Source organism: Rhineura floridana, chromosome 4, assembly GCF_030035675.1.
Source record: "Rhineura floridana isolate rRhiFlo1 chromosome 4, rRhiFlo1.hap2, whole genome shotgun sequence".
NCBI classification, from domain to species: domain Eukaryota; kingdom Metazoa; phylum Chordata; class Lepidosauria; order Squamata; family Rhineuridae; genus Rhineura; species Rhineura floridana.
Genome location: NC_084483.1, coordinates 133,797,228 through 133,810,280, shown reverse-complemented (window position 1 = coordinate 133,810,280; position 13,053 = coordinate 133,797,228). Strand labels below are relative to the sequence as shown.

Genomic DNA, 13,053 nt, shown 5'->3' with positions numbered 1-13,053 from the left:
GGAGGCCACTTTGTGTGCCAAGTGCAAGCACAGTATTCTCTCTCTCTCTCTCTCTCTCTCTCTCTCTCTCTCTCTCTCTCTCTCTGTCACACACACACACACTCACACTCACTCACACACTCATCATCTTTCACCTCCACAGTTCTTTATCTCCATTCTGCTGCTGCCTCCTTCTCCTCATTTATCCATGTTCTTGACCTCCGGATCCTTTTCCCCTCCACTCCATTCTTCACCACCACTAACTGTTTTTTTTTAATTGTTTTTTCCACTCCACCCCGGCTCACTCTGTGCCTCCTCCCTCATCGTCTCCTACCCACCCACAGAGCATGAGGAAAGAGAGGCACTGCACAGAAGCCCAGTTTGAGGCACATGATTTTCATCCACAAATCAGAGGAGCAGAAGACTTCCCCTTCTCTCCCCCAAGTAATGCCCAAAAGTAATTCTGGAAACGTTACAATTACTCCACAAAAGTAGTAAAATTACTCCTAGTTCTATTACAATCAAAATGTAAAGGAATTACCCACTTGTTACTCAAAAAAGTAATGAATTACAAGTAATTCGTTACTTGTAACTCGTTACTTCCAAGCTCTGGTCAGGGATGATGGGAATTGAAGTCCAGTAACATCTGAGAGGCACCATGTTGGCTGCCTCAGTCTAAAATCAAGGAATGTCTCTGAATACCAGTTACTGGGAATCACAAGCACTAGAATGCTATTTTGCGCATTTCCTGTTTTCGGACTTCCCATCGGCATCCAGTTTGCCACTGTGATCACAAAATGCTGGACTAGACAGACTTTTGCTCTGATCCATCAGGGCTCTTGTTATTTCCTGAAGAATGAACTTCATTGGAGGCATCTGTTTTGTTGGGTGAAGACTGAGGGGCCATTTGGTCAGTGAGTTGAAGAAAAGCATTTGGGGGGCTATTCCCAACATGCATTGTGCTTAAATACAGTGCCTCTCATTTACCATGTAATGAGGCTTACTTGGTATACATTATTTCCCTGTGATTGAGTAATATGGCTTGTCTGAACCTGTGCTCAGTCAAGAATTAGGTTGTTTAGGAAATGGGGAATTTGCAACTCAAGATAGTAAAGTTGCAGATTCCATTAAGTTCTGTGATTAAGTTACTAGTACACAGAATAAGTTCACTTTTGTACACACTATACTTACTGTTGGTGGTTCTAGTATAATGCTTTGTCAAATAGAACCGGAAGAATCTCAAAGGTTGAAATGTGTTACCTTTATGTTGTGTAATTATTTCATCCTTTTAACTTTTAAAGGTACGCAATAACAGTGTGGTATTTTGATGCAGATGAAAGAGCCCGTGCTAAAGTAAAATACTTAACAGGTAACTGATATCCCTGTTTTTCATATGTATGTGTTCTCTCTTTCTAAAAAAAAACAGCTTTATGTTAGTGTGGATAGCTTAGAAATTAACTGACAACAGCACCTTCTGAGTACAGTGATATTACAGCTGTAATTCATAAATGAACTTACTGATCATATATCTTGCATTGTAAAATGGAAATAGCCTTAATTTCATTTTATCTCCTGCCATACCCCAGTGGCTCAGAGCTAGCAACTATGTTAAAAATGCACAGCAAAAAATAAATAAAAAATGCCCAATTGAAACATCATTGAAACTGTTTAAACTATCTCAGTCCTGCTTATTCCTAAGGTCAAGACATCCGAGCCACAAAAGGCTTCACTTCTAGGAAATTCTCAAAACATGAGGGGAAGGGATTTCCATGATTGTGAAGCAGACATTAACAATGTCTTTCTTTACTCCCTTTTTATTTGAACTTGGCATACCGATGATACAGTCAAAGCACTCTAGATTATATTTAAGATTGTGTTGAATTAGAATATAGAACAAAAGAATTGTAGAACAGATCTGTTGAAATGTACTTGTTTACTTAGAATTAAGACAAATCTATGACTGCTAAAGAAAATAGAAGTGTAGCTACTTACAACTGGCCTGGTGCAGGACAACTTAATAACTGCTAGAAATTGGTTGCAAACTGATTTCTGTCATGTAAATCTGTGGAGAGAGGAAGGGTGTACATAATCGACAGATTAGAGTGGTACCATCTCCTACTATCAATTTGACTGGTGTCAAAAAGGTTGACATATATTGTGTCAGATTTTGCCATACTGTGGGAGTCTTGCTTTGTGTATACTGTTGTGCTAAAGATTCACATAGAATTGATTGAGCCACATATTTTAATCTTGTACACTGTATATCATGTTAGCACCACTGTAATCCTTTTATCAAGTTGCAGCTCAAATGGCGAATTGATTTGTAAGGAGTAATATTAGACTTAACAGAAGATTTCTGAAACAATCTGCATGGCAAAAGTGACTGCTTAACTCAATGTGACTGCTAATGTACCAACATTCCTCACAAAAGTAACTTGTCAAAATAAGAGTTCCTTACATAACTGGTGTCTTCTGTTGCAACAGCTGAGGTTGTCCAATCTGAATATTTTATAATTTAATTCGACAACCTCAACATCTAGATGGCTTTGTATTCTTGAAGGCATTTTGTTAACCACTTAGAAGTTAAATGTATTTTAAACTGAATTGAAACTGGCATTCTGAGTTTCAAAAAAGTGTTTGTTGAATTTTATTTAAAAGTTTAGTATCAAAAGTGCGAATCAGTTCTAGAACAAGTATTAGTATAATATTACCATGTTTTAATAACTCCCCACCCTTTGTTTTGCAGGTGAAAAAGGTGTGAGGGTCGAACTTAACAAGCCTTCTGATTCAAATGAGAAAGACCTTTTATAAAGCCTTAGATCTAGCAATTCCCTGTGCTATGTCCTGGACCTTCTCCCCACTCCCTCCCCAACAGTCCTTGGCGCTGTCTATTAACTTTTGAATGTGAATAATGAGAAAAAGGAAAATCAATGCCAAATCAGCGTTTGGAATAAACAAATAAATAATGGGTTTCAGTGCTTCATCAAATGGATTTCTGGTTGCTTATGCATTGTTTCACTTGATCCTGTTGACTGCTTATGGGAAGATAAGCATTGAGAAGAAACAGCTTACACATGAAGTGCCCTACATAGAAGTTTTCCATCCATATTTTGCCATTCAATCATCCAGCTCAATGCTATTTATCATCTCCTTTTTTTTAAAAAAAGTGGTGAAATTTAAAATCATTTTTGTATAACCAGGTACAGCTGATCAAAAATTGAACAAAACAAACATTCTCCACAACAGCATTCATCTAGTTTTGTAAATCTACTGTTCACACTGTTCTACCATGTAAAACCTAATTTAAATAAGAATTGCCAGTAACTGATGATCACACTTTACACTTAAAGTCCGAAAAGGAGCACTTTAATTACCATTTAAGAACCCAATTGTTTTATTTTCATATCTTACACTAATTTGAATTTTTAAAAGATTGCTGCTGTATTGTGTTTGTGTTTTCTCTACTTTAAAAAAAAAACTGAAACAGATGCCTATCTTGCTGTCAATTACTTTCTTAAATTTGTGGTTTTATATGTTGTATCCAGAGAGCAAGCATTCTGTATCTGTGTCATTTGGGTTTTCTAAGTGACTGGCTGGCACTAAGTGAACTTGATGTTATCCGTACTGTCCTTTGGTGTTGAGAACTGTGGGTGCAGTCCACTGGGAACTTCACCAATGAAAGCCATTTGATGTGAATGAAAATCATTCAAGAACAGGGCAGCTTGTGCAGATGAAGTGCCGGGTGGACACTGCCCATAAGTATCATCAGATCCCTATAATATAAGGGCTTTCTTGGGCTTTTAGATATACCAACATCCTTTCTACTACCTTAATGGGAGATCTCAATCTTAACTCATTTTCAAAAGCTTAGCTTTCTACTACCATAAGTAAGGTAAAGAAACTTAAAATCAGATATGATGATTCCTCCCGAAGCATTAGTATCCCTTCTCATTTGTAGTTGGGCCCCTTGATCCCTTCTTACACTATCAAGGGCATATTTAATGCATTAAGACTGAAGTGCATCACTGCAGGCTTAATATGTAAAGATTTTCCTACTGCTGAAAATTGTTTCTTCTAATAAAAGCATTGGCCTGTGATCAATATGAAGATGTTTTTGGCAAAGAAAAGAAATTACTTTAAGTGAGGAAGCAATAGAGAATAAAGTTCATTCAACCAGATATTTTGAAATGTATTTTTTAAGGGATTGGTGTATGCTCAAAAGTAATCCCCTGAAGGGAAGCTTCTACATTCTGCCAGCCTTACAAACATGAGCCTCCCCACCTAAATATTCCATCATCTGTCCCTTGATTCTCTCACTTAACCAAAATAATGTGAGTGTACAGAAATATTTCTGTATGTACAACTTTGACAATTTTAGCATCTGTATAGTTTGTACTCTTATTAGAGACCTTTTCTATGGAAAGCTTAGTAATTTTTATTAAAAAAAGCTTACTATTCATGTAAAACATGAAAAAAAGGATTGTGTTAAGTAACAACTGACAAAATGGGGAAATTCAGTACTGTAATAGCATACTAGGGGAACTTCTGGCAAAAGTCTTTGGTTTTTTTCTTTCCCCCACCCCCTTTCAAATGATTAGCTGTCAAAACAGTTTGGTTCTTCTCTTCATCCTGGTAAGTCAGAAGAAAATCTGTCTATTGTAAGTGCCTCTGCAAGCCTGACCAAGGAGTGCAAATCTTCTTTAGTGTCTGGTCAGCAGTGCAATGCACTGTTAGGCCTAAGAAACACCATTTCTAACTTTTAACTGCTTTTGTATTACATTTAATGTGTTAAACATGCACAATTTAAGCCTTTACATTCTTGTTTGTCCCTCTGTTCAAAGTATCATTGTCTTACATTTGTGCTTGCTGGGGAGATTTAAAATATGCTTAAATCTCTCAATTTGTTACTTTACAAATGGTCACCAAACTGGGTTTTCTAATGTCCATTTAGAAAATGTGTCAGTTAAAATCTTCCGCCTTGGGCGTCACCAAGCAGGAACCTGTTTCAGACTATTTTTAAACTGTCTTATGGCCTGTATATGTGTTTAATCCTGGTTAAAGATAAAGCTTCATAATGCTATTTTTATTTCATGACATTATCCAGCTGTAAAACACAAGACTTTTATCTAGCAGACAAAGAAATTCAGAATTCATTTGCAGATTTCCTATAAAGTCATGTAACGTTTGAAAAGCAGTGTTCATTACTGAAAGAGCTTTCAAGTTGCTTGTAAAGCTAATCTAATTAAAAATGTATAAAGGTTCTTGAAACAATGTGGTTATTTGTAATTATGTAATATTTTAAAGCCTACTCCACAGCAACTAATTAGTAATCTGATAAATGTGTGTGTGTGTCTGTTATTAGTAGTCAGTGACATTGCAGCTGCAGTCAAGGGTCTCCTGTTAGTTTCATTTATAAACCCTGTTTTTAATTAGCTAGCTGTGATTGTTTTTAAAGGAGAAGAGGATTGGGGGGAGAGAAGACTGTCAACTGTAGCTTGTTACTAAGCATTACCAATGCAAACATTTATTTTCTGATCATGTGGAAAGACCACCTTGGTGTTTACCCTGCTGAAAAGATTATTCTTGAATTTTGGGTGTTCAGATGGCATTTAGAGTATGTCCATATAGATTGAATTTAGAGCCTGAGAGGCATTGTTTCAGACTCTTTGATCACCATGGTACACATTGCAGGATGTTCCTACCTGTAAAGTGAGAGGGTCACAATTTGCCTGCTGTTCCCTACTGACAACAGATTTTGTATGGGCTAAGATTAACTACCCTGAAGTAAAATCTGGTTGGTTTGCTGTTCACAATTTTATTTTTTGCCTTTATCATGCTTGAGCAAACTTCATCACCACCTTACTAGATTGCAAAAACATCTAGTTGCAGAACATATCCTGGTCATGTTGTATTTTTATAATTTGTAATCTGTATTGATAAAAATCCACAAAAATAATCATAAAACACATTATAAAAATGGCAGCAAAGTCACAATTCACTGGTAAAAACCAAGCCTTCCAGCAGCCGTCCTTTCAATAACAGTAAATGAGGACTGGGGAACCTTTTTTCTTCGGGGGGGGGCAGGGCAACCAACCTGCAAATCATATGATGTGGATTGCCATACCCACCTGTCAAAATCCTGACATTGGAGGTTGAAAGTGGGAGTGTGGAAAAGGGATTTGTAATTCTCCCCATTCTTCTCCTTTGCATCTCTGAAGTTGTTTAGATGATGTCGCTTATAGAGCTGATGGGCATGGCCTCCTCAAAATGGCTTTGCAAACCAAATGGCAGGCTTGGTTGCCCAAGTTTGGCCTGTGGGCTGAAGGTTCCCCACATCTGCAGTAAATGCTTGGATACCAAGTGCCCCTTAAATGAGCAGGAAGCACTTGTGCACTCTCAGTGAGGAGTTGAGGGACTCCACCCAGCTGCACTGCCTACTGATTGAAAGACACTTCAAAGCCTCGGATAGGGTTTTCAGGGGTATGTTTAAGGAGCTACAGCAGTAAGGGGGAAGGAAAACCCTGTTGTCTGAGTGGAATGCGACATGTTATTTGAGCCTGTGAAATGTGAAATTTCACATTTGAGTTCTTCTAAGAACTCACAGATATGATCTGGACCAGGTGATAGTTCATTTTTTATTTTTCAACAAGTCCTAGAATTTTCCTGTCCAAATTCCAATTTCTGTCCAAATAACTATTATCCACACTGTGCTACTTGCGTTCTGGTTAAAATAAGCATCTACCAGACCCAATTTAAGATGCTCACTTTGGTATAAAGCCCAACTTGGCTTGTGATGTGGTTACTTGAAGGAGCACTTCTCGTATGTGCCAGCCCATGCTCTAACATCTGAAGGAGAGGCCCTACTGATACTGCCATCCTTAACCATGGAGCATATCACCAGTGATTTGTAGCAAGACCTTCTCAATCATGGCTCTTTGATTGTGGAATTACCACCCATGGGAGAGAAGCCTCAGGATGTGCATTATCTGTTCAGCATGTGCAAGTGAACAAGTTGAAATATTTCTTGTATTATGCCTGTTTTGCAACTATGTACTATGCTGCTGCCGATTCATTCAGCAGCTAGTAGCCCAGTAGGACATTTGCTTTACATGAAATCCCCGGCATCTCTAGGTAGGACTGGGAGTATTCTGTCTGAAATCCTAGAAAACCATTGCTGCTCAGTATAGACAATCGTGAGCTAGAGGGATCCAAGGGTCTTGCGTGGTGGAAGGCAGCTTCCTGTGTTCCTATTCTTAGGATTTTATGGTTTTATTGCTGTTTTATTTTGGATTTTATTGTCAATTGTTCTGAGAACTTTTGTTGAAGAACTGCTGTTTTATATCTATTTTTACCCCAGCTACTAGTTTGTACCTGGTTTTGGTTGATGGCCCTTAGGACTCAAATCCAAAACCAAAGTAGTAGTCCTAAGCTGGAAACCTTCCTAGTGCTTATATAATGCTTGTGTTCTTCCAAGAGCTCTGAGGCAGGGAGAGATTCCCCAGGTGCAGAAGATCACATCAGTGATGGGAAAAAGCAGCACCTGCCAAACTTCTCCCTGCCTTTCAGCTATTAGAGGTGGCGTTATTGTGGAATCTGAACATGCTGTGCTAGTCTTACTGTTTTGGCTTGTAAATCAAGTTACCTTGGGGAAAATATGCAAACTTCTGCATTTCTCACTGAACCATAGGTAGTCTCTGAATCCACATGAGTAAAACTGCTTCCTTATTAACCAGTGTTTCTAGAAGGGCCATGCCAACTCTTACGCCTCGCCTGGCCTGGCCCTGAAATATTCTCAATATGAATTGCATTGGGTTGGTTATGTTGTGTTGTCATATCCTGTGTGTGACATCTAGATTAATATTGGTTAAAGTGGGCAAGATTTCCCCCCCATTTCTGAACAGCCTTGCTTCTCCATCTCTATGGAGCAAGTTTATTTATTTATTATTTGACATATCCCGCCCTTCCTCCCGGCAGGAGCCCAGGGCGGCAAAGTTGTTGGTCTGTCTACCAGATTGGGTCCAGATTAAGCATGAGTGGTCTAAAGCTAATAGGAGCAAAGGGCCTGTTGTGTGTACTACATATTGTCATTCCCCAAATCATAATGAATTATATTCAGTGCTACTCCTGCTCAGAGTAGACCCATTGAAATTAATGAACATAAGAACAATACAAAACATTAAGGGGGGAAATCATGGGAGCAATGACAGATGAACAAAGATACACATTAGAAAAAAACATTCGAATGTTCACAAATAGGAGGAAGGTAGGTTTACGTATTATGAAGGGTACTTAATTCTATACATAAAGAGTTTAATAGCACGGAAGATGATTCTGACCAAAAAGATCAGTAACAGTCTGGGAGATGTGTGGTACATTCTGGAGTTATATGGTAAGTCAAAACAGGCCACCAAATGTGTCATATTTTATCACTTCCCTACTCAGTCTACTATATTGAATCAATTTTGCTTACAATACACTGGTCCAAACCTTACACCACCAACCTCCTAAGGTAAATACTGAACTATGGTTCCAATGAAGAGTAATTCCATTTTAGCAAGGGCTAACAAGAAAACTGTAATTGCTTTATGAGAAAGCTGAAGCATGTCCTCAGAAAATATAGATAGCAAAGCTAATCAGGAGTTTGGTGGAATAAATTGATTAACAATAGAAATTTCCTGGAAAATTTGAACCCAATAAACACATGTAGAAATAGGTGCCTTGCCTCTTGACAACCTCTCCAACAACTGTTAAGTTGCACAGTATTCATTCCTGCCATTTTTGCCAGAGTAAAATACCATCTGAATACAACTTTAAACATAACTTCCTTGATTTTGGCAGATAAAACCCACATGGGAGGCTTATGCCACACCTTTCCAAGATTGATCTTTTACAGTAAGCACCTAAATCCTTTTCCCATAAGTCCTTCAGGCTCACTGTAGATTCCATAGTGCCAGATGAAAGACCTTTATAGATTATACTTTGCCTTTGAAATTGCCCAAAGAAGTTTTCCAATATCCTTCAAAAAATGACAACGAATATAACAAGCCCCCCCCCCATCGGTAGCAGAAAATTAGTAAACGCTTGAACTTGTAATAGCTTAAACCAATTGGTATGAACATTACCTAGTTTCTGTAAAAGTTGTTCTCCAAATAATAGACCTTCACCCTCAACCAAGGTCCTGCTTGCAAGCTTCCCATAGGCATCTGGCTGGCCTTTGTGAGAACAGTGTTTATTTTATTTATTAATTCAATTTATATACCGCCCCATAGCCGAAGCTCTCTGGGCGGTTTACAACAGGTAAAAAAACATCTGACATACAATTAAAACCTCATATTAAGCAGTTTAAAAATAAGTTAAAATATCAAGAATTAAAACATAATTAAACACACACTAAAATGCATATTAAATACTACTAAAATGCTGAAAATGCCTGGGAGAAGAGGTTTTTATCTGATGCCGAAAAGATAATAATGTTGGCGCCAGGCATATCTCATCAAGAAGAATATTCCATAGTTCGGGGGCCACCACTGAGAAGGTCCTTTTTCTTGTCGCCTTCCAGGCTTCTTTCTGAGTAGGCACCCGGAGGAGGGCCTTTGATGTTGAGCGCAGTGTGCGGGTAGGTTCATATCGGGAGAGGTGTTCCATCAGGTATTGTGGTCCCATGCCGTACAAGGCTTTATATGTTAAAACCAGCACCTTGAATCAAGCCCGGAAACATATAGGCAACCAGTGCAGCCGGGCCAGAATCGGTGTTATATGTTCGGACCGCCTGGTCCCAGTTATCAGTCTGGCCGCCGCATTTTGCACGAGCTGCAGTTTCCGAACCATCTTCAAGGGCAGCCCCACGTAGAGTGCATTGCAGTAGTCTAATTTAGAGGTTACCAGAGCATGGACAACTGAAGCAAGGTTTTCCCTGTCCAGATAGTGGCATAGCTGGGCCACCAACCGAAGCTGGTAGAACACACTCCGTGCCACCGAGGCTACCTGAGCCTCCAGTGACAGGGATGAATCTAAAAGAACTCCCAGACTACGAACCTGCTCCTTCAGGGGGAGTGCAACCCCATCCAGGACAGGTTGTACATCCACCATCCGGTCAGGGGAACCACCTACTAACAGCATCTCAGTCTTGTCTGGATTGAGCTTCAATTTATTCGCTCTCATCCAGTCCATTATCGCAGCCAGGCATCGGTTCAGCACCTTGACAGCCTCACCTGATGAAGATGAAAAGGAGTAGAGCTGCGTGTCATCAGCATACTGGTGACAACGCACTCCAAAACTCCTGATGACAGCACCCAGCGGCTTCATGTCGATGTTAAAGAGCATGGGGGACAGAACTGACCCCTGCGGAACTCCATATTGGAGAGCCCAGGGTGCCGAGCAATGCTCCTCAAGCACTACCTTCTGGAGACGACCCGCCAAATAGGAGCAGAACCACCGCCAAGCAGTACCTCCAACTCCCAAATCCGCAAGTCTTCCCAGAAGAATACCATGGTCGATGGTATCAAAAGCCGCTGAGAGATCAAGGAGAATCAACAGAGTTACACTCCCCCTGTCTTTCTCCCGGCATAAGTCATCATACAGGGCAACCAAGGCCGTCTCCGTTCCAAAACCGGGCCTGAAACCCGATTGAAATGGATCCAGATAATCGGTCTCATCCAAGAGTGTCTGGAGCTGGTCCGCAACCACTCTTTCTAGAACCTTGCCCTTTGGTCTGATCTATCAGGTCTCTTATTTTGTTAGTTTGTTACTACTTTAATTCAATTTTGTGCCAGTCCTTACAACAGATTAAGAAGGTTGTTACCAAGTGGTTTCCCTCCACTTGCATGGAAAAAGAGGTCTATTCCTGACTAATAATACATTTTACATAGCGAAGTTGTTGTGCCACAAGTGCTTGACATGCTCAAGCATCCCTAAAGACTGAGAAGTTAGCTGTTTCACTGCCTAGCAAACTGCACGTTTTGGAGGCTACACAAAAGTCAAACAAGGGCCCTTTATTATCTTCCAATGATCAAGACAAAATAGATCAAGTTATGGTGCATGTTGAGACAGGACAACTTTCACATCTGGGAGGGAATGCATGTACAAGGCATTAAAGTGAGGACTGGCTTTATGGAGCATCAGGGATTCCCCTGGTTCCTTAGCTTCACTTCACATGAAACAGGCTTCTGTAATCCTTTACCACCAGTTCCCACAAAATACTTCTTTAAACCCTCCTAGTAGTGTATATGGAAGGCTTTCTGCATGAGATGACCACCACTGAGAGTCAGTATAAATCTTGAATTATGTTGTATGTCTGTTAACGGGATATTATTTACAAAAAGGAATAGGGTTGCTTATTTTGGGACTTTATAGGTGCTTGCTGACAGGTTCTAAAGTCTCCAAGGGCGCTGTTACTGACACTAGCCTCCAAGTAGCTCTCCTCATAGGCCAATTTCCCTAAACCTCCACTCCAGCTGATTACTTCCACCACCAGTCCAGCTACTGAGGCCAATCTACATCTGTGCCCCCAAAGTTCCTCTGGTTTCACTCCTGGCTGTGGGACTGTTTAGCTAGTGTTATATCCCCACTTGTGTCCCTTCCCTGTCAAGACCTTACTTCAGGGCAGCCCTCAGACTCACTCAGTCACTGGCTCGCTTCTGATCTTCACCAGACCATGATTAAAGACACCCTGGGTAATTACATACAGCCCCATCTACTAGAGGAGTCTTAAAGCGATTGTGTCTCCTCTCAAAACCTGTCACCCAGCAAACATGGCAACAGTGTACCAAAACAAGGCCTCATAGCAGTCACAGAGCTCATACAACATTTTTTAAAAAACATCAACACATACATAGCATTTCTCCACATGGAGCAACAGCCTGTGATGGTTTTGCCCATCTGATACAACATACATTTTCCCAACCACTCATTGCAACAATCAAGTTTGCATACAAGCATATCAGAGCTGGGCAACTATTTTTTTCCTGTCATGGACTACATTCTGTTAGGAGCCACAAGCCAGTTGGGAGCAGGGGTACCCCCTTTTCTTTCTCTGCCATCTCTTCTCCACCCAGCAGGTTGCCAGGGAAGGGACAGATTAGTCTTGGCTGAAGTCTGATCCAATCACTTGCAGACGGCTTTCTGAAATTAGGCCATGGTTCACATATTGCCCCCTCATGATGTATACAAAGGAAACACAATTTTATGAAGTAACATGGGCCTTTCAGATACAGGATATCCTAAAGAGCTCCCACACTACCTTTTGGTTGATCAAATAGTGGATGGTGGAGTATTTAGGTAGCATCAGTTATTGACTCAGTAGCTTGCTTTTAAGCCTTATTTCCTTGAATTTTCTAACCTGCATGTGTGTTCATGCATTGGAAACTTTATATACAATAATAATGGGAAATCCCCTTTTCTGTAAAGTGCTATTTTAGAATTTAAATTCTGCACTGGATAGAGCACCATCTAGTGTCAGCTTAAAGACAACAGAAGTGTTGCACAATACTGCTTAAGTACCAGAACTTGCTTCTTTCCCTACTAAAACAGCAACCCTCTTTAAGGCTGAAAGAGTGGAGATTTTCCATCAATTATGCAAGCTGTCAATGCATTAAAAAAGTTATGTTTACTATATAAACCCCCACCCTCTGGAATTCCCTTCCTTTCGATCTTCGCCATGCCCCCTCCCTGATAGGTTTCCGCCGGGCCTTGAAGACCTGGCTGTTCAGGCAGGCATACAGGATCTTTGGGGTAGATTAGTTTTTAATGCTGTTATTAACTGGAAGGGTGGTGTTTAGATTAATTATTGATTGTGGTCCTCATTGGTTTTTATATTGTATTTTACTGTGTTATGTACGTCGCCTAGAGTGGCCGTTCATTCGGCCAGATAGGCGACTCATAAATAATTTTTTATTATTATTATTATTATTATATAAATTTTCACTTACTGGTCTGCTGCTTTTAAAGTGTATTGTCAGGCAGAAAGGTGGGATATCAATATTTTAAATAAATAAAAACTTTTTGCTTGAATACTTCTAACAATACTCTGAATTCACCTATTACCACATTTCCACAATAAGGTCTTGAAGACATAAT

The 13,053-nt window shown here is 39.9% G+C and overlaps 1 protein-coding gene across 1 annotated transcript in view; it reads left to right on the top strand.

Moving 5' to 3' along the window:
- EGLN1 (egl-9 family hypoxia inducible factor 1) overlaps positions 1-5,240 on the top strand; it is a 73,965-nt gene extending 68,725 nt beyond the window's left edge. Inside the window, exons 4-5 of the mRNA XM_061624490.1 lie at positions 1,281-1,348; positions 2,726-5,240. Of these exons, the coding sequence (XP_061480474.1) occupies positions 1,281-1,348; positions 2,726-2,790 (133 nt within the window). The 3' untranslated portion in view covers positions 2,791-5,240. The remainder of the gene's footprint in view (positions 1-1,280; positions 1,349-2,725) is intronic.
- Positions 5,241-13,053: the final 7,813 nt, after the last annotated feature.